At 39.9% G+C, this 19,942-nt stretch overlaps 1 protein-coding gene across 1 annotated transcript in view; it reads left to right on the top strand.

The window, feature by feature from the left end:
• Positions 1-3,009: 3,009 nt before the first annotated feature.
• SLC71A2 (solute carrier family 71 member 2) overlaps positions 3,010-19,942 on the top strand; it is a 76,559-nt gene continuing 59,626 nt past the window's right edge. Inside the window, exon 1 of the mRNA XM_004442718.3 lies at positions 3,010-3,418. Coding sequence (XP_004442775.1) covers positions 3,311-3,418 — 108 coding nt within the window. The 5' untranslated portion in view covers positions 3,010-3,310. The remainder of the gene's footprint in view (positions 3,419-19,942) is intronic.

Below are 19,942 nucleotides of genomic sequence, written 5' to 3'. Positions count from 1 at the left end.
TGTTATGTTTAAGTAAGTTTAGGAAACACTGCTTCCTATATGCTCGTCTTGGAAAATCATGATACTTATTAGCATATTAAAACTTGAAGAAATCTGGAAACAAAAAAAAGAAAACATTTTAATTTTGTTATTATTTAACACACAAAGTTATTTCCTACCAGGGCAAGACTCTTCCTCTTGCACACCCGTTAACATCCCGAGGAGCATCTTTTCATTAAAATGAATTCAAATGATAGAGATATCTTAACTACTCCTGGATGAAACAGGGTAATACACATATCTTTCAGTGAGCACCATTCAACCATGTTGAATTAAATTTTGTGGAATCCCAGGTCTTTGGCCTCGAATAGTGCAGAATTAATTAGAAGGTAAGGGTAAGGGTCTATTTAATTCCTATCATATAACTGTCAACATAATGAAATAAACAATTCATCTCTTAAAAATCACTTTTATGATTCTACAGATCGGGGACCAGACCTCCCAGTGCCATCATTAAATATTATTTATGGTGTTTCATTTTTGGCAATGCACTTTAATTGGGATTTTCACAAACTGATATGTATCTGGAGGATAATCAGGAAAGATGACAGGCTCATCTTGGCATTTTAAACAGGTGGAATTAGACATTTTTGTATAAGTATAGAAGACAGAACCAGAATCAAAGCATGGTTGAAACAAGCAGGCAGTTTTTGGCTAAATAAAAGAACATAATTCCAAAAAATGACAACTATACATAAATGTATTGGGTCTGTTTAACATATCCTCTTCTCTGGCTATATTTAAGTAGAGGGTAGGGGACAATCTGTTGGGGGAATTTCCCACTCTCAATTCAAGGCTGGTGGCTTCTACGATACTGTCAGTCTCCTAGTGTGGACTAAACAGTTTTCAATTGAGGTCAGGTGGCAATAAGTTCCCACAATAAGTGGCAGTCTAGGTAGATTAGCAGAACTCAAGAAAAGAACTTCTGTGTTCTTACAGGAAGGGACAATTTTGGACATCAATGTGCTTTGGGAAACAATGTCTGAACAGTGAGTGTGAATTAAGCTATAACTCTGTACCCCAAGTACTATGGACTGAATTGTGTCCTCTCAAAACTCATATGTCAAAACCTTATGTATCAAAGGCTCATACGTCACCCGCAATGTGATGGAATTTGCAGAGGAGACCTTGGGAGGTAATTAGGTTTAGATGAGGTCACAAAGATAGATGGGGGTGGGGGGAGTTGTCATGATGGCATTAGGGCCCTTATAAAAAGAGAGACCAGATAGCTTGCTGTCTCTTTTTCTCTCCCATGTGAGAACACAGTGAGGTGGCCATCTGCAAGCCAGGAAGAGAGCTCTCATTGGAACCAGACCTGCTGGCATCCTGAGTTCAGACTTCCAGCCTCCAGAACCGTAAGAAATCAATTTCTGTTATTTAAGCTATCCAGTCTGTAGTATTTTGTTATGGCAGCCTGAGCTAAGACATCAAGGTTATACCAGCTCAAGGCCTGGGAGGGTCTTAAACCAGCAGATGTACTGTAGCAGAGCACACAAGAATCTTTAGGATTGTGCATGACCTTTTTGCAACAAGAACACTACAAGATGCAAATTAATAGTGGACTGATCAGACTTATTCCATTCTCCAGTAAGTCCACCTGTGTTGCTTTAATAAGGAGGAAGACATAAAATCTTTAGAGTTTCAAGATATTCATCTTTTTCTGAAGAGGCATTGAATGCTCAAACATCTAACAGGAAAAAATATTCTGACTATATTCGTACTCCAAATTTGCAGAGCAGGTCCTACCTGTTACCTTAGCTTCATAACTAGCCAAGTTGCTTACCTTTGGAAGCTTGCGTTGGCATCTGCAAAATAGGATGTGATATCTCACAAGGTCCTTTCGGGCCCATAATAATAACAACTAACATTTATGGAGCCAGGATTAGTGTTAGCTGATTTCTGTACATCATGATCTTACCCAAAGTAAGCTATTGTCCCCATTTTATAGATAAGGATCATGATTTTGAGTAATTAGTTCATATTCTTGGTGTTGGTACCATCAAGTAGTTATAGATTAGAACATGGGCCTGTATGCTTCTTAAGACTGCCCCTCACACTCATCCCATGGTAAGCTCTTCATGAGCTTCGCTTTAGATTTTGAGAAACAGAACAGCCTAGTTATAGTGCATCTGGCACTCTTCCAGTTCGGGATTCCAGACCGGAGGGCTCTCTTTCTGTATCAGAACGTGCGCATCTATATACAGATCTTCTTCCACTTGTGATGGGGTTAAGTCCTGATAAACCTATAGCAAGCTGAAAATATCATTAAGTGGAAATTGCATTTAATAATTCTAACCTACTGAACATCATAGCCTAGCCTACCTTAAACATGCTCAGAACACTTTCATTAGCCTAGATGGGCAAAATCATATAACACAAAGCCTATTTTATAATAAAGTGTTTAATATCTCATATAACTTATTGAACACTGTACTGAAAAAACAGAATGGTTGTTTGGGTACAGAATGGTTTAAGTGTATTGGTTGTTTACCCTCCATCGACTGGGGGCCAAGGTTCACTGCTGCTGCCCAGCATCACGAGCAAGTATCCAACCGCACATGGCTAGCCAGGGAAAAGATCAAAATTCAAAATTTGAAGTAGTTTCTATTGAATGCCTATCGGTTTGGTACCATTGCACAGGGGAACAATCACGTCGAACCATCGTAAGTAGAGACCCTCTGTACTTGCTGGGGGCATCAGGAATCATTCGTTTGACGCCAAACCAAGACCAGAGGTGCCACCACTACAAAAACCCCGCACATCTGAGACACCCCTTGACTCTGTTCTCCAGACTCCGGAAAAAGAAGACAAGGCTGGGGGCGCCAGGAGATGACGTACCCCTCGCGCGACGCCGAGTCCAGACGCCCAGGCGACCAGGAGACGTGGAGGCGGGGCCTGAAGAGGCCGGGGCGCCGCGGGAGGCTTCCGGAGGCCGGAGGTGGAGGCGGGAGCTGGGCTCCGGGTGGGGTCTGCTACCCGGCGGGCTTGTGGTGAGCGGGGGCGCGGCGGCCGCGGCCTCCTGGCCACCCGAGGCCGCCACTGAGGCCGCCGGCAGCCCGGACCGGCAGTCCCGCAGCTGCGCTCCTCTCCTCGCCTCCGGGGGCTCCAGCCTCGGCCGTCCTCAGAGCCCTCGGCGTCGCCGCTGGCGCCGCAGCTTGACCCGCAGGCCGCCGGGGGGCGCGGAGCCCATGAGGGCGCGGGCCCCGCCGCCGCCTCCGCGGCGTCGCCGTCGTTCCGGAGCGCCCCGAGCCGGCGCGGGCATGGCCGCGGCATGAGCGCGGAGCCGCCGCCGGAGCCGGAGGGGAAGGCGGCGTCCGAGCCCAAGGAGGGAGCCATGCCGGAGAAGCGCGCGGGCGCGCAGGCCGCGGGCTGCAGCTCGGTGAGCGCGGGCGCGGGGTCCGGCCGTGCGGCTCAGCCCGAGGCCCGGTGTCGGGAGGCTGGGCGGGGCGCGGAGCCCGGGTGCCCGAGTCTCCCGAGGGACGGGGAAACCCGGACCGTCCGCGCCGGCCCGGCAGGGGCTCCGGCTCCGGGGAACCCGTCCTTTTCCGGTCAGCCGCGGAGTTCGTCACGACGAGGCTTCCTAGGCCGCCCGGCGCCGGACACAACTTGAGGTGTTTGGGTTATTGTTCCGGAGCGCCGGACCTGGGGGGTGCACAGAAGTCGTGCGGTTCTTTCGGAATTCTCCGCACGGGTGGCAGGCGATGCCGTTTTCCCGGGAGTTTCGGCCGAGCCTCCTTAGGCGTGTGGGGGAGCCGGATTCGGCCCTCGCCCGGGAAGTTGGCGGAGGCTGGGCTGCGCCTCCCTCATCTCTAGGCGGTCCCGCTGTTCGCGGCAGGGTTCAGAGGAAGCTACCGAGCCCAGGGCCCGGCCGAGGAGCAGGTCCAGGCCGGCTCTGGTTCCAGTTCTACGGGAGGGTCGGAGGGCTTCCAAAGTCCTGGTCCAGTTGGCCTGGGCTCAGCAGAACAGCCTTTGTCAGTGGCGCTTGGTTTTTTAGGATGGAACACTAAACATGGAGATCCGTTATTTCTTAAAGGCCTTTTGTTTTTGGTCTGTTTAGGACAGAAAATACAGAAACGTTACAATGAATAGAAAGTCTAACACCAAGGAAACGTTTTGCAAAGAAAAATAAGAATTTTAGGAAAGTTAAATATACGCAGTCGGCGTCAGATCTTTAGCTTACATAATCTAAATTTGCTTTTAAAGAATGCTAAATGATTACATTCGGTGATGTGAGTCCCCGTAGAAGTAGAAGGAGAATAAGAAGAATAAGGAAGCATAAGAAGTAGAGGGAGCAGTAAGGAGAATGGAGCCGGCAGAGCTGGTTTCTGGTCCAGGTTATGCCAGAACCGGTGTGCACCAGGCAGGGTACTGACACAGCCTTGCTATTGAGTGCCTAGTCTGTAAAAGGAAGGCTTTGTAGTGTTGAAAGCCCCTTCCTGAGCAAGTTACTCCTTATTTTTGAAAAAACGTTAGGGGCTCCTCATTTCAAAGATAAAATTTCTGGAAAGTGGGAAGTTTATCTTGGTAGGGGGAGGGAAATTCTATAGAAATGGTTTTTCTTGTTTTGTTTTTGATTATGTAAAAAGTAGACTTGTCACCTTCCTGCCACCTAAACAAAACCAAACTGCCAGCGCCTCCTTCTGTCTTTGGATTGATAGACAGTAATTACTAACCAGTGGCCAAGCTAGTAACCTGAGAGGTAGCCTCCTTCATCCTTTCGCATACCTGCAACATCCAATATGTTACTAAGTCTGTGTTTACCAGGTACAGATTTTAGGTTTTTATCCTCTTCTCTGCATTACTATGGTCAGTTCCTCAGCATTTTTGGCCTAGATTTTCACTCTCTCTTGAGACCCTTGCTTACCTCACCATCAATCTGCCCTCCACAGTGTTGATCAGTGTGATCTAACATGTAAATATGATCATTGCTGCTGTCAGTAAATTTTTTCATTGGCTTCCCTTGGCTTACAGGATGAAAAAATAACCTGGCAAGTTGAAGCATTATAGCATAGTGATTGCTGAGCATGTTTGGAATCCCAGTTCCCACCTCTTATTACCTATATATCTTTGGGCAAGTTACATAATCTCTCTGAATTAATAACAGTATTTACATCAGAGGATTGTGTGGGTTACTGCAACCTGGCACCTAGTTAGTCTTCAGTAAATATTAGCTGTTATTATTTCAATATTTTGGGCATGATTGATTGGTCAGAATGTATAGTTGAATCCTGACTGATAAAAGTATTCAGTTTCCCCCATTTACTAATCTGTGCAGGAACTAGACGCTAACCTAAAAATTAAAGTTGCTAATTTTATGTGCTTAGAGCAGGAACTTTGGAGAGATGTGGACTCAAAGAAACCTGGACAGTTTATTCCGATTCCTCCTCCTGTGGATCCTGATGCTAATTTGGACTCAAGTAGATTCCTGCCCAGTCTTATCTCTGAGAGTGCATCCAGTCAGTATTGATAAACTGCAGTGAATACTGACAATGAGTTTTCTTGGTGCTTGCTGTACTTAGTGAGGTGGCTAGCATGGGCAGGTGGCAGAACAGACACTGGTGCTTTTTGGAATGTGCGGTGGCTGGGAAAGCAGTGAATGCCTTTAATCATATATGTTCATGTTATATGCCGGTACCCCCAAATTATGCGTCTTTCCTGCTTACAGTTTCTGTCTAGCATCACTTCCAGGTGCTATGTTCTATAGCCTCCATGACTTGATTTCATTTTGATGTGTTGGAATTTCCTTATAGCTTGATTCCAGTGATACTCATGGTTTCAGGTTCTAGATGCTACTAATAACCACAGGAAAGACTTCCCATGTGCAGGGAATTTGCTGACAACTTTTTTCTACCTTGTTTGGCAAAGAGAGATATTGACCTGAATAATAGAAAAGAATCAAGTATTTACTCCAAGAGATCGTTGCCTTCTAGAAAAGGGAGGTATGTGTAGCAAATAAGTTCTTGTTTTCTTGTCCTCTCTTTGCTCTATGCCTCCCTAATTTTGCGTGTACACACAGCTTAGATGTTTTATCAGAATTATTTGCATTGTCATTGAATGCGTATTTTCCATTATAGTTAGCCTTCATAGCCAGGTAAAGAAAAGTCCTTTTGGAGTCATTTACCCTTGAGCATCTGGTGAGAATTAAGGGTTTGCTGCAAAGAAAACAAAACTAAGTTGAACATACTATTTCAGGATGTTCATGGCCTCTAAGAAGCCAATACTGGGCTACCAGTTAAGATCCCTGAAGTAAGGCCTTTCAGGATGCTGTATATGTAATGTAAATGTAATATAAATGTAAATTCTTAAAAAATTTTAAATTTACAGTTGTTTGCTGCCAATATATGGAAATACAGTGGATTTGAGAAAAATTTTTAATTGCAATGTTATACATGTAACATAAAATTTACCATTTTTAAGTGTACAATTCAGTAGTGTTAAATATATTCACATTGTTGTGCAACCAATCTGCAGAACTTTTTCATCTTGTAAAACTGAAACTCTATATCCATTAAACAGCAACTTTCCATTTATCCCATCCCCCTACTCCTAGTAACCACCGTTCTGCTTTCAGTTTCTATGAGTTTGACTATTCTGGATACCTCATATAAGTGGAATTATACACTATTTGTCTTTTTGTGACTGGCTTATTTCAATTAGCATCATGTCCTCGAGCTTGTTGTTGACACATATTGTCTTCAAGATTGTTGAAGGCATGTGTGGCACATGTCAAAATTTTCTTTGAGCGAATAATATTCTATTTTATGTATATGCCACATTTTGTTTCTCCATTTACCTATTGATGAGCACTTGAGTTGCTCCTCTCTTTTGCCTGTTGTGAATAATGCTGATGTGAACATGAGTGTACAAATATCTCTTTGAGACCCTACTTTCAGTTCTTCTGGATATCTACCCAGAAGTGGAATTGCTGGATCATTGAGTAATTCAGTTTAATTTTTTGAGGAACTGTCATACTGTTTCCCATAATCGTTGTGCCATTTTAGGTTCCCACCAACAGTGCACAGGGGTTCCAGTTCTCCACATCCTCATCAGCACTTGTTATTTTTGGAGGTTTTTTGGTTTGGTTTTGTTTTTGTTAGTTTTTGGGTAGTAGCCATCCTGATGGATGTGAGGTGATACCTTGTTTTGATTTTGCATTTCCTTAATGATCAGTTACGTTGAGCATCTTTTCATATGCTTGTTGGCCATTTGTATATCTTCCTTGGAGTAATGTCTATTTAAGTCCTTTGTCCATTTTTAAATGGGGTTATCTGGGGTTTTTTGTTGTTGAGTTGAAGTTCTTTATATATTCTGGATATTAGCTCCATATCAGATACATGCTTTGCAAATATTTTCTCCATAGGTTGCCTTTTGACTCTGTTGATTGTGTCCTTTGATGCACAGAAGTTTTAAATTTTGATAAAGGCCACTTTCTGTTTTTACTTTGTTGCCTGTGTTTTTTGGTGTCATATCCAAGAAATCATTGTCAAATCCAATGTCATGAGGTTTTTCCCCTGTGTTGTCTCCTAAGAGTTTTGTAGTTTTAAGTCTTACATTTAGGTCTTTGGTTCATTTTAAAAGTTTGTGATTTTGATGAAGCCCAATATCTATTTTTTCTTTTGTTGCTTATAGTTTTGGAGTCATGTCTAAGAATCTATTAGTAAATCCAAAATTTACCTCTGTGTTTTCTTCTAGGAGTTTTATGGTTTTAGCTTACTCATTCGTTTTGAGTTAGTTTTTGTATATGATGTGAGGTAGGGTCCAGCTTCATTCTTTATATGTGGAAATTCAGTTATCTCAGCACCATTTGTTGAAGAGACCGTTTTTCCCCCATTGAATGGATTTGGCACTGTTGCCAAAAATCAGTTGGATATAGATGCATGGGTTTATTTGTGGACTCTCAATTTTATTCAGTTGGTATATATGACAGCCTGTCTCTTGCTTCCATGTTGGCAAGTCACTGGTGTGTATTGGGCACTGTGATCTTTGAGTTGAGGGTCATGTGTGGGACAAATGGGAGTAGCTTTCAACCTTTTCTTTTCCCAGTTGACAGCAGATGACTTGATTGACAAAACCAGATGCCCTAGTTCATCGGAACTTTTCAGGTTACATTGAGAAAGTAGGTGAGGGGCTTGATGGAGATTGTCCTTTTGCCCAGGTACATGCTACACAAGGCCAGACTCCTTAGTGTGGGGAAAGGGGTGGGTGGGTAAGTAAAGGTCTGCACTTTGCTTTGCCTGAGGGATTGTCTACATTTGACTCCTGTTACCTCTTACTCAGGTTGCTGCAGTCCAGGCTACCTGCCATATTCTATGTGCTGATTTTATTTGTGGAGAAATTTGGGCTAAGAAAGGTAGTGTAAGTAATACAGTGGTTAGTAGCACACACTCTGGAGGTATGTGACTCTATACCAGCTCAGGCACTTACTAACCGTGTGAATTGGGCACGTTACTTAAATTCTCTGCATCTGAGTTTTGTCATCTATAAAACAGGGATAATAATAGTTCCTATCTCAAAAAATTGTAGTGAGGATAAAGTGATAGTATCTGTAGTGTGCTTGATCAGGGCTTGGCACGGCATCTGTTGCTGCTGCTCTGCTGTTGTAGCATAACTTTTGCCTGGATGTAGCTCAGGATCCTTTCTAGACTGTCCCTGACCTATGTCCTTGTCCTTCAGAGTGCTTATTTCCATTTTTAATTTTATATTCCATGAAATGGGAGCAGGGATAGCTGCTACCATTGTTTCCAGCACATAGTTGACATAGTAGAACTCAACAACTGTGTGTTGAATGAGTTGAATATTTTCATTCTTAAAGAATGTTGATAGAAATATTTACAAAAACAGTTCTTGGCATCTTGGTTAGCTTTAAGTTGGGTGGTGGTTGGTAAATTAAGAGTTTGAAAAGTTGAGTGAAAAGCAGTTATTTTACAAATGTTTAATGAATGCTTGGTCTATCCAGCATGATAGCCATGTCATTTACTCAACTATTTAATGTAATGTTGAGAAACCTTTTGTAATATTTGTGGAAAAGGTATTTCATCTGGAGAAATACGCAGTAAAATTTTTTTTCCTACTTGCATTCAAGTGTTATTAGGTTGGAGGAGGAAAAGCAAAGCCTTCAGGTATAGTCATTTATTTGGCTTTTAAAACTGTGTACTTCATCCTTGTGTTTATGTTTAAAAAGCTTTCTGATAAAGAATTTATTTTTGATGGAGCATTTTACTAACTAGATAGATATTTTAAATGACATAGACAAATGTGTGCATTATTAAAATATTGAACCATAGCTCATAGTGAAACACTTTTCATACGTGTCTTTAGTAGTAATGCAGAGATGACTTTGACTCTTACGGCAGTACTTTCCAACTTTCAATTAGAAATATTGAGTATTCAATTAGAATATATTTGAAGAGGCCAGCCCGGTGGCGCAGTCGTTAAGTTCACATGCTCCACTTCGGCGGCCCGTGGTTTGTGGGTTCGGATCCTGGGCATGGACCTACACACGGCTCATCAAGCTGTGCTGTGGCGGTGTCCCAGATACAAAAAATAGAGGAAGATTGGCAACAGATGTTCGTTCAGGGCCAATCTTCCTCACCAAAAAACAAACAAAAAAAGAATATATATTAAAATAATTTCTTTTTCCACTTAGAAGTACAATAGAGCCAACAGTTTACACAGTTATAGTCTTGGTTCCTTAGCTTACTCATGAAAATCAAACTCAAATATTTTATTTTTAATGGGTTAACATTGTGCATGATGTAATGATGTACTTGATGATAAGGGGATTTATTATTGCACATAATAGGAAGTCTAGGAATAGTGTGCTTAGCTTAGCAGTTTTATATCACTGAGGACCTGGTGGGCTTTTTACATTCATATGCTCTGCTGTTCCCAGTGTGCTGGCTTTGGGTCTTTAGGATTGACCCCTTGTGGTCTCAAGATGGCTGACAGTGCTAAGTATCACATCCTTACACAACAATGCCCCAAAGTAGAAACAATAATATTTTGTTATATGTCCTTAGAAGAGTGAAGAAAGGTCCATAAGCCCTCCCACATATTTCTCCTCATATCTCATTGGCCATAATTGGGCCATGTGGCTCATTCCTATCTTAAATCACTGAATTATCCTGGTCAAGCTGGCTAGTCAAGATTCAACTCCTGGATCTGAAGAGCTCTCCAGCCTGCAGTCTCAAAGAGGTGACTGCTGTCTGCTTAGGCACACAGTTACTAAAACATGAACACAATTGGGAATTTGTTAGCGAATATCTCTTGGGCAGTGTAGGAAGTCAACCTTTTTCTGCCACAAAGGCCTGTTATCTGCTGAGTTCAGGGTACATTTAGAGAAATACTATGAGATCCCTGCCTTTGAGAGGTGTTGTGTAGTATAGGAGGAAGATTTGTGTTAAATGGAAAAGAGGCTACAGAGATTTAGTAGAGAAACACCTGCCTCTGCTCAAGGAAGTCAAGGAATGTCAGCAGCTTCTCAGATATTATTATCATATTGGGTTGTTGATATTTATGAACTCACCTTTGTATTCCACTTATTCATATTGGGGACAGCATATTTTTTTCTTTAAAGAACGTGACACTAAATATTTTAGGCTCTGCAGCCATATAGTCTCTGTTGCAGCTACTCAACTCTGCCAGTGTAGCCCAAAAGCAGCCACAGACAGACATAAGTGAATGAGCATTGCTGAGTTTCAGTAAAACAGTTTACAAAAACTGGCAGTGGATTTCAGCTGAGGGCCGTAGTTTGCCAACTTCTGCTCTAATATTTAATGGCACTAGTTTTTCCCCTACTCTTTCCTTTTCCTTCTTCAGGATGTTTTTATATTCTTGTCCATTTTATTTATTTATTTATTTATTCATTCATTCATTCATTCATTTATTTATTTATTTTTCCCCCAAAGCCCCAGTAGATAGTTGTATGTCATAGCTGCACATCCTTCTAGTTGCTGTATGTGGGACGTGGCCTCAGCATGGCCGGAGAAGCAGTGCGTCGGTGCGCGCCCGGGATCCGAACCCAGGCTGCCGGCAGCGGAGCGCGCGCACTTAACCGCTAAGCCACGGGGCTGGCCCTGTCCCTTTGTTTTTAAAATAAACTTTATTTTAGAATTGTTTTAGATTTACAAAAAAATTACAAAGATAGCACAGAGATTTTTTTCTCCTATTATTAGCATCTTACATTAGTATGGTATATTTGTCAAAATTAGTGAACCAGTATCCATACATTATTATCAGCTAAAGCCCTTACTTTATTCAGATTTTTTTGGTTTTTACTGAATGCCTTTTTTCTATTCCAGTTTCTCGTTACATTTATTGTCATGTCTCCTTAAGTTTCTCTTGGCTGTAATAGTTTCTCAGACTTTCCTTGTTTTTGATGACTTGCATAATTTTGACGAGTACTGGTTAGCTATTTTGTAGAGTCTCCATCAGTTGGGATTCATCTGTTGTTTTCCTCATGATTAGAGTGGGATTATGGGTTTTGGAGAGGAAGCCCACAGAACTGAAGTGTGGTTTTCATTACATCGTATCAAGGATACATATCATTGTTGATGTTAACCTTCTATCTGAGGTAGTGTTTGTCAGATTTCTACACTGTGAAGTTACTCTTTTTCCCCTCTTTCTATACTGTGCTCTGGAAAGGAGTCACTATGTACAGCCAACATTTAAGGAATGGGAAGTTATGCTCCACCTTCTTGAGTGCAGAGTATCTATGTAAATTATTTGGAATTCCTCTGCACAGGAGATTTGTCTATTCTCCACCATTTGTTTATTAAATCATAAAGACTCATAGATATTTTATAATTTGGGTTATAATCCGAGACTGGTTTATTTTTTCATTGCTCAAATTGTTCCAGCTTTGGCCATTGGGTTCTTTGATATACCCATCCCTCTTTTTTTTGAGCACTTGTATTCTGGCACTACAAGATTCTCCAGGCTCTTCTTGTATATTTCCTGCCCTAGTCCTAAAATTACCATTTCTCCAAGGTGTTCTGGTTCTTTTTATTGGAGAACGGTGTTTGAAACCAAGACCTGGGCACTAGATGCTTATTGCTTTTGGGCTACTGGGGTGTCATTGCTTTTAACTCTCTCAGCTGACAGGGCAAGGAAATATACGTGTGTATGCTAGCCTGTGTATATACACATATCTATAAGTATTTCTATATGTGACATCTCATGCTAAAATGAGTTCGTAATGATATCTCCAACTCTAATCCATTATTACATGGCTCATTCTAGCTTCTTCCCCTTATTTATTAGTAACCTTCCGCTCCAGCAATGGGAAAACTGACTCCCACCATTTGCGTTCCATTTACTTAATTGTTCAATTCCGCTATATATGTATAGTGGTTTCAGAGTTGTTACCTGTACCCTTATGGGAAACACCTTTATCAATTAGAGTACAGTGCTTATATGCAGTTCCTTTTGCCTTCAGTATTACAGACTCTGCTCATTCCTATCGTCACTTGGATCACCAGCTTTTTCCCCTACTCTCTTCAATGAAGTTGATTCATGCATCTGTAATACAATTAGCTTCTTTGTCACATTCTGCGTTTCATGCTGGGATTCCCTGACCTCCTAAACATTTTTTTAAAAATTAGCATGTACTAACATTCACTCTTTGTGCTTTGGAGGTCAGTGGAGCAAAGGAAATTATCATTTTGACACATGTGTAGTGTCATTTATCTACCATTACAGTATCATACAGAATAGTTTTACTGCCTGAAAAAGTCCCCTGTGCTTCACCTATTTAACCCTACCCCTTCAGTCCCTAGCAACCAATGATCTGTTTACCATCTCTAGTTTTGGCTTTTCCAGAAAGTCATCTAAATGGAATCATACACTATATAACCTTCTAGACTTTCTTCTTTCACTTAGTAATATGCATTTAAGATCCATTATTCAACAATCTCATTTTAATTTGCTCCCCCCCCCCCCCCAAAGCCCCAGTAGATGGTTGTATGTCATAGTTGCACATCTTTCTAGTTGCTGTATGTGGGATGCAGCCTCAGCATGGCCGGAGAAGCGGTGTGTCGTTGTGTGCCCGGGATACAAACCCGGGCCGCCAGCAGCGGAGCTCGCGCACTTAACCGCTAAGCCACAGGGCCGGCCTTTAATTTGCATTTTTAAATGACATATGTTGAGCATCTTTTCACATGCTTATTTGCCATCTATATATCATCTTTGGTTAAGAGTCTGTTCAGATCACCCGCTCCCCCATTTTATAATTACGGGATTTATTAATTCATTTAACAAGAAGTCTGGTGGAAAGACAGTTCTGGGATTGGTTCATTTTGCAGTTAAACAGTGTCATCAAGGACCCAGTGCTTTCTATTTGAGGTATGTTGACTTGTCTGGCTCTCATGGTCTCAAGATGGCTGCCATAGTTGCAGGCTTCACACACAGTCAACAACGTCCAAAGGCAGAAAAGAATCAACATAAGCCTCTCTCTGCATCTTTCTCTCTCCCATCTCTTCTTTTACTATTGCATTTTTTAATTGAGCTCTATTTGCATACCATAAAATTCACTGTTTTAAAGTGTACAATTCAGTTATTTTTAGTGTATTCACAAGGTTGTGCAACCGTCACCACTATCAGAACATTTTCATCTCCCCAAAATGAAACCCTGTACCCATTAGCCATCACTCTTCATTCTCTCCTAGGCCCCAGACCCTGGTGACCACTAATATGCTTTCTGTCTCTATGGAATTGTCTATTGTGGGCATTTCACATAGATAGAATCACACTATATGTAGCCTTTGTTTCTGGCTTCTTTCACTTAGCATGACATTTTCAAAGTTCATCCATGTTGTAGCATGAATTGATAACTTTATTCTTTTTTATGGCTGAATAATATTGCATTGTATGGATATACCACATTTTGTTTATCCAGTCATCAGTTGGTAGACATTTGGGGTATTTCCACATTTGGTTACAATGAATACTGTTGCTATGAACATATGTGTACAAGTTTTTGTATGATCATATATTTTCAGATTTCTTGGGTAACTGGGTTATATGGTAACTCTGTTTTACATTTTGAGGAACTGCCAAACTATTTTTCACAGTGGCTGTACCGTTTTATATCCCCACCATCAGTGTATGAGGGCTCCTATTTCTCTAATCGTCACCAACACTTGTTATTTAACATCATTTTGATTATATCCATTCTAGTGGGTTTGAAGTGGTATCGCACTATGGTTTTGATTTCCATTTCCCTGGTGGCTAATGATGTTGTGTTCAACATCATGTGCTTATTGACCACTTGTGTATCTTTAGAGAAATGTCTGTTCAGGTCCTTTGCCCATTTGTAAATACTTTTTCTGTCATTGTTTTTTTGATATTTTGACAAAAATGACATACTTGTTTTATTAATGAGTTGTTAGAGCTCTTTATATATTCTTGGTCAAGTTCCTTATTAGCTATGAGTTTTTCAAATATTTTCTTCCAACCTGTGGCTTATCTTTTCATTCTCTCAACAGTGTCCTTTGCAGAGTCCAAGTTTTTAATTTTAATAAAGTCTAACATAGCAATTTTTTCTTGCAGGGATGGTAACTTTAGTGTTGTATATACAAACGCATCACAAAACTAAGGGACCTTGTTTTTAGGTCTATGATCTATTTTGAGTTACTTTTTTCTATGGTGGTAAAATATACATAACATAAAATTTACCATTTTAGCCATTTTTAAGGGTACAGTTCAGTGACATTTAAGTATATTAACATTGTTGTGCAACCATTACCATTGTCTATCTCCAGAACTTTTCATCATCCCAAACTGAATTCTGTGCCCATTAAACAATAATTCCCCATTTCCTTCTCCTCCCAGCCCCTTGCAACCACCATTCTACTTTCTATCTCTATGAATTTGACTATTCTAGATACCTTATATAAGTGGAATCATACAGTATCTCACCTTTTATGACTGGCTTATTTCACTTGGCGTAATGTCTTCAAGGTTTACCCGTGTTGTGTAGCATATGTCAGAATTTCCTTCCTTTTTATGGCTGAATAATATTCCATGGTATGCATATGCCATATTTTGTTTATACATTCATCTGCTGTTGCACACTGGTGGCTTCTGTCTTTGCTATTGTGAGTAATGCTGCTATGAACATGGATGTACAGATATCTCTTTGAGACCCTGCTTTCAGTTGTTTTGGATATATAGCCAGAAGTAGAATTGCTGGATCATTAGGTAATTCTATTTTTAATTTTTTGGGGAAACCCCATACTGTTTTTCACAGTGGTTATACCATTTTACATTCCCACCAACAGTGCACAAGGGTTCCAATTTGTCTACATCCTTGCCAACACTTGTTATTTTCTGGTTAAAAAAAATTTTTTTTTTTTAAATCATAGCCATCCTAATGAGCACAAGATAATATCTCATTGTGGTTTGATTTGTATTTCCCTAATATTAGTGATGTTGAGCATCTTTCCATGTATTTATCTGTCCTTTGCCGTTTTTTAATCAGGTATTTTTGTTGTTGTTGAGTTGTAGGAGTTTTTTATATATTCTTGATGTTAATGCCTTATCAGATAATTTGCAAATATTTTCTCCCATTCTGTGAGTAGCTTTTTCACTCTCTTGATAATTTCCTTTGATGCACAAAAGTTTTTTCATTTTGATCAAGTCCAATTTATCTGTTTTCTTTTTCTTTTGTTGCCTGATCTTTTGGTGTCATATCTAAGAAATCATTGCCAAATGCAGTGTCGTGAAGCTTTTCCCATATGTTGTCTTCTAAGAGTTTTGTGGTTTTAGCTCTTTTTAGTTTAGGGCTTTGACCCATTTTGAGTTAATTTTCTGGACATGATGTAAGGAAAAAAGGTCCAATTTCATTCTTTTGCCTGTGGGTATCCAGTTTTCCCAGTACCATTTGTTGAAGAGACTCTCCTTTCTCCATTGAATGGTCCTTAGCACTCTTGTTACAAATCATTTGACCATTATGTGAGTGTTTATTTCTGGACTCCATTATATTCTGTTGGTCTGTATGTCTGTTTTTATGCCACTACCACACTGTTTTGGATAGCTTTGTAGTATGTTTTGAAATCAGGAAGTGTGAGTACTGCAGTTTTGTTCTTTTTCTTCAAGATTGTTTTGTCTGTTTGGGGTCCCTTGAGATTCCATGTGAATTTTAGGATGGATTTTTCTACTTCTGCGGAAAATGCCATTGAGATTTGTACAGGAATGTCATTGAATGTATAGATCACTTTGGGTAGTATTGACATCTAAACAATATTAAGTTTCCTGATTCAGGAACATGCACTGCCTTTCCATTTATTTATGTCTTAATTCCTTTCAGCAATGTTTTGTAGTTTTCAATGTATAAGTATTTTGCCTACTTGGTTAAGTTTTCCTGAGAATTTTATTCTTTTGTAGGCTGTTGCAAATGGAATTGTTTTTGTAATTTCCTTTTCGGATTATTCATTGTTAGTGTATAGAAGTGCAGCTGATTTTTGAATGTTGATTTTTTTGTTGTTGGTCTGCAATTTTGCTGAATTCATTTATTTGCTCTATCAATTTGTTTTTGTGGAACCTTTAGGGTTTTCTATATATAAGATATGGCATCTGCAAACAGAAATAATTTAGTTTTCCCTTTCCAGTTTGGTTGCCTTTTATTTCTTTTTCTTCCCTAGTTACTCTGGCTAGAACTTCCAATACTGTGTTGAATAGAAGTGGTGAAAGCAGACGTCCTTTTCTTGTTCTTGATCTTAGAGGAAAGCTTTTTATAGCCTTTCACCATTGAATGTGATGTTAGGTGTGGATTTTTCATATGTGGCCTTTATTATATTGAGATAGTTTCCTTCTATCCTAGTTTTTTGGATTTTTTTTTGTCATGAAAGTGTGTTACTTTTGTCGTGTGTTTTCTGCATCAATTGAGATGATCATGTGTTTTCCCCCCTTGAATTTAATGTGGTGTATTCCATTGATTGACTTTCATATGTGAACTATTCTTGCATTCCAGGAATAAATCTCACTTGGTCATGGTGTATAACCCTTTTAATATGTTGCTGAATGCAGTTTGCTAGTATTTTGTTAAGGATTTTTGCACCAATAGCATAAGGAAAGTTAATTTGTAGTTGTCTTTTCTTGTAGTGTCTTTGTCTGGCTTTGGTACAGGTAATGCTGTCTTCATGGAATGTGTTAGGAAGTATTCCCTCCTCTTCCTTTTTTTTTTTTTTTTTTTTTTTTTTGGTGAGGAAGGTCAGCCCTGAGCTAACATCCATGCCAGTCCTCCTCTTTTTGCTGAGGAAGACTGGCCCTGGGCTAGCATCTGTGCCTATCTTCCTCCACTTTATATGGGACGCTGCCACAGCATGGCCTGACAAGTGGTGCTTCGGTGCACTCCCGGGATCCGAATGCGGGCCGCCAGCAGCGGAGCGCACGCACTTAACCGCTATGCCATGGGGCCAGCCCCTATTTTTTTTTTTTTTTTAAGAAAGGCAGACTGGGGCCGGCCCGGTGGTGTAGTGGTTAAGTTCACGCGATCCGCTTTGGCAGCCTGGAGTTCACGGGTTCGGATCCTGGGCACAGACCTACGCACTTCTCATCAAGCCATGCTGTGGTGGCGTCCCACATACAAAGTAGAGGAAGATTGGCACAGATGTTGGCTCAGGGACACTCTTCCTCACCACAAAAAAAAAAAAAAGAAAGAAAGAAAGGCAGACTGCCACATGCAGCACCTCATTTGGATGTGTCTGGAGTCTTGGAAGCTTGACTACCTTATATTCTCCTACAAGTGGACCTTGAGAGCTTGTTTGGAAGTTCTAGCAGGGGAGTGCAGCTACTTGTATACCCTTGACCGAAGAACAGTCCTCTTCAATTGGGGAAAGTGATTCTCTTCAAGCACGCAGCTTCAGGAGGGATGCATATAAAGCAGTGAGGGAGGAAGGGGACACCCACCTAGCCAGCCAGATTAGCCCAGTCAACTCTGACGATCAGTGGGGTGACAGATGTTGCAGCCAGATCGCCCTCACATCCTGTCCTGTTCATTTTTGAGAAGAGTTTGAGAGGCATTGGTGTCAGTTCTTTAAATGCTTGGTAGAATTTGCCAATGAAGCCGTCAGGTCCAGAGCGTTTCTTTGTTGGGAGATTTTTGATCACTGATTCAATTTCCTTACTAGTTCTAGGTCTATTCATCTGTTCCATTACTTCATGAATCAGTCTCAGTAGAGTGTGTGTTTCTAGGAATTTGTCCATTTCATCTAGTTTATCCGATTTGTTGGGTTACAATTGCGCATAGTACTCCCTTATAACTTTCATTTCCAATTTTAGTAATCTAAGTTTTCCTTCTGTTTTTCTTGGTTAGTTTTGCTAAAGATTTGTCAGATTATTTTGATATTCTCGTAAAATCAACTTTTGATTTTGTTGATTTTCTGTATTGATTTTCTATTTTCTATTGCATTTATTTCTGCTTTAATCTTTATTATTTTTTTTCTTCTTCTTGCGTTCTATTTAGTTTGCTCTTTTCTAATTTCTTACAGTGAAAAGTTAGATGAAAACACAACATATAATCTTTTATAATCAGGCATTTACAGCTGTCCCTCTAAGCACTGCTTTAGCTGCATTCAAGAAGCTTTGATATGTTGTGTTTTCATTTTCGTTTATCTGAAAGTTTTGTGACTTTTCTTGTGATTTCTTCTTTGACCTATGGTTATTTAGGAGTATGTTATTTAGTATCCACATATTTGTGAATTTTCCAAATTTCCTTACGTTATTGATTTCTGTTCACTACATTGTAGTCAAGAACATAGTTTGTATGATTTCAGTCCTTTTAAATTTATTCAGACTTGTTTTATGATCTTTTCATGTGCACACAAGAAGAATGTGTTTGCTGCAGTTGGGTGGAGTGTTCAATAAATGTCTGTTAGGTCTAGTTAGTGCACAGTGTTACTGAAATCTTCTATTTCTTTATTATCTCTATCTAATAGTTCTGTCCATTATTGGAAGTGGGTAATGAAGTCTCCAGCTATTGTTGAGTTGTCTATTTGTGCCTTTTATGGCGTGGGTGCCAGTGGATGAGGGAGAGTGAGTGATTTAATATTTATATATAAAAATTTATATTGCATAATATAAATGTCTTTGATATTGACTGTAAAGAGCTCCTATAAATCAATATGAAAGATTACACTCTCCAATGAAAAAAATGCAAAAAGAGTGAACAGACAATTCATAGAAAATGAAATATAAATTCCTAATAACCATAAGAAAGAAGCTCAATTTCTCTTGTAATCAGGGAAATGCAAAGTAAAATGAGACTGGTAAAAAAAATCTAACTAGCAAAAATTTAAAAATCATTTGCAGTTTTAGGATATAGGGAGATAGGTATTCTCAAACACTGTTAATGAGACTATAAGTTGTTTTTTAAAAATTTTTGACAACCTTCTTAAAGCTTTTTGGTTTTTTTACTTCCATTTTGTTTTGAGGACTCTCCCATATTCATCACTCTACCTCAACAATTAGAAACATACAAGGCCAATCTTATTTCATCTACATTTTCTGTAAACTGATCTTTAAGTATTGGCTGAATTGAACCCAGCCTTTTTGTTTGTTTTATTTTGGCAAGAATACTTTATAGGTGGTGTTATTTCTTGTTGTATCACGTTATGTGGCAAATAGTCTTTGACTCCCTTTGTGATGTTAGCATTGATCAGGTTTCAGGTGTTGTCAATCTGATTATTCCCTTATAAAGTGTCTCATCACCTTTTACCTAATGGTTTTAACAGACATTAATGGTTATTGCCTAGAATCACTGTTTCAGTGAGGTCACAAAGTGGCAAGACTATAACTTAATCATTCCTTCTTCATTCATTATCGAAATTCTTAAAGAAAAGAACTTTCCCTAATCAGGTATTTGGTCACCCTGAGATATAGAAAAGCAGGATAAGTGCTTCCTTTT

This window comes from Ceratotherium simum, chromosome 20, assembly GCF_057802395.1.
Source record: "Ceratotherium simum simum isolate JZ-2026a chromosome 20, ASM5780239v1, whole genome shotgun sequence".
In the NCBI taxonomy this organism is placed as follows: Eukaryota; Metazoa; Chordata; class Mammalia; order Perissodactyla; family Rhinocerotidae; genus Ceratotherium; species Ceratotherium simum.
Note: the sequence above shows the minus strand (reverse complement) of the source record. Positions and strands in the feature narration are given on the sequence as shown.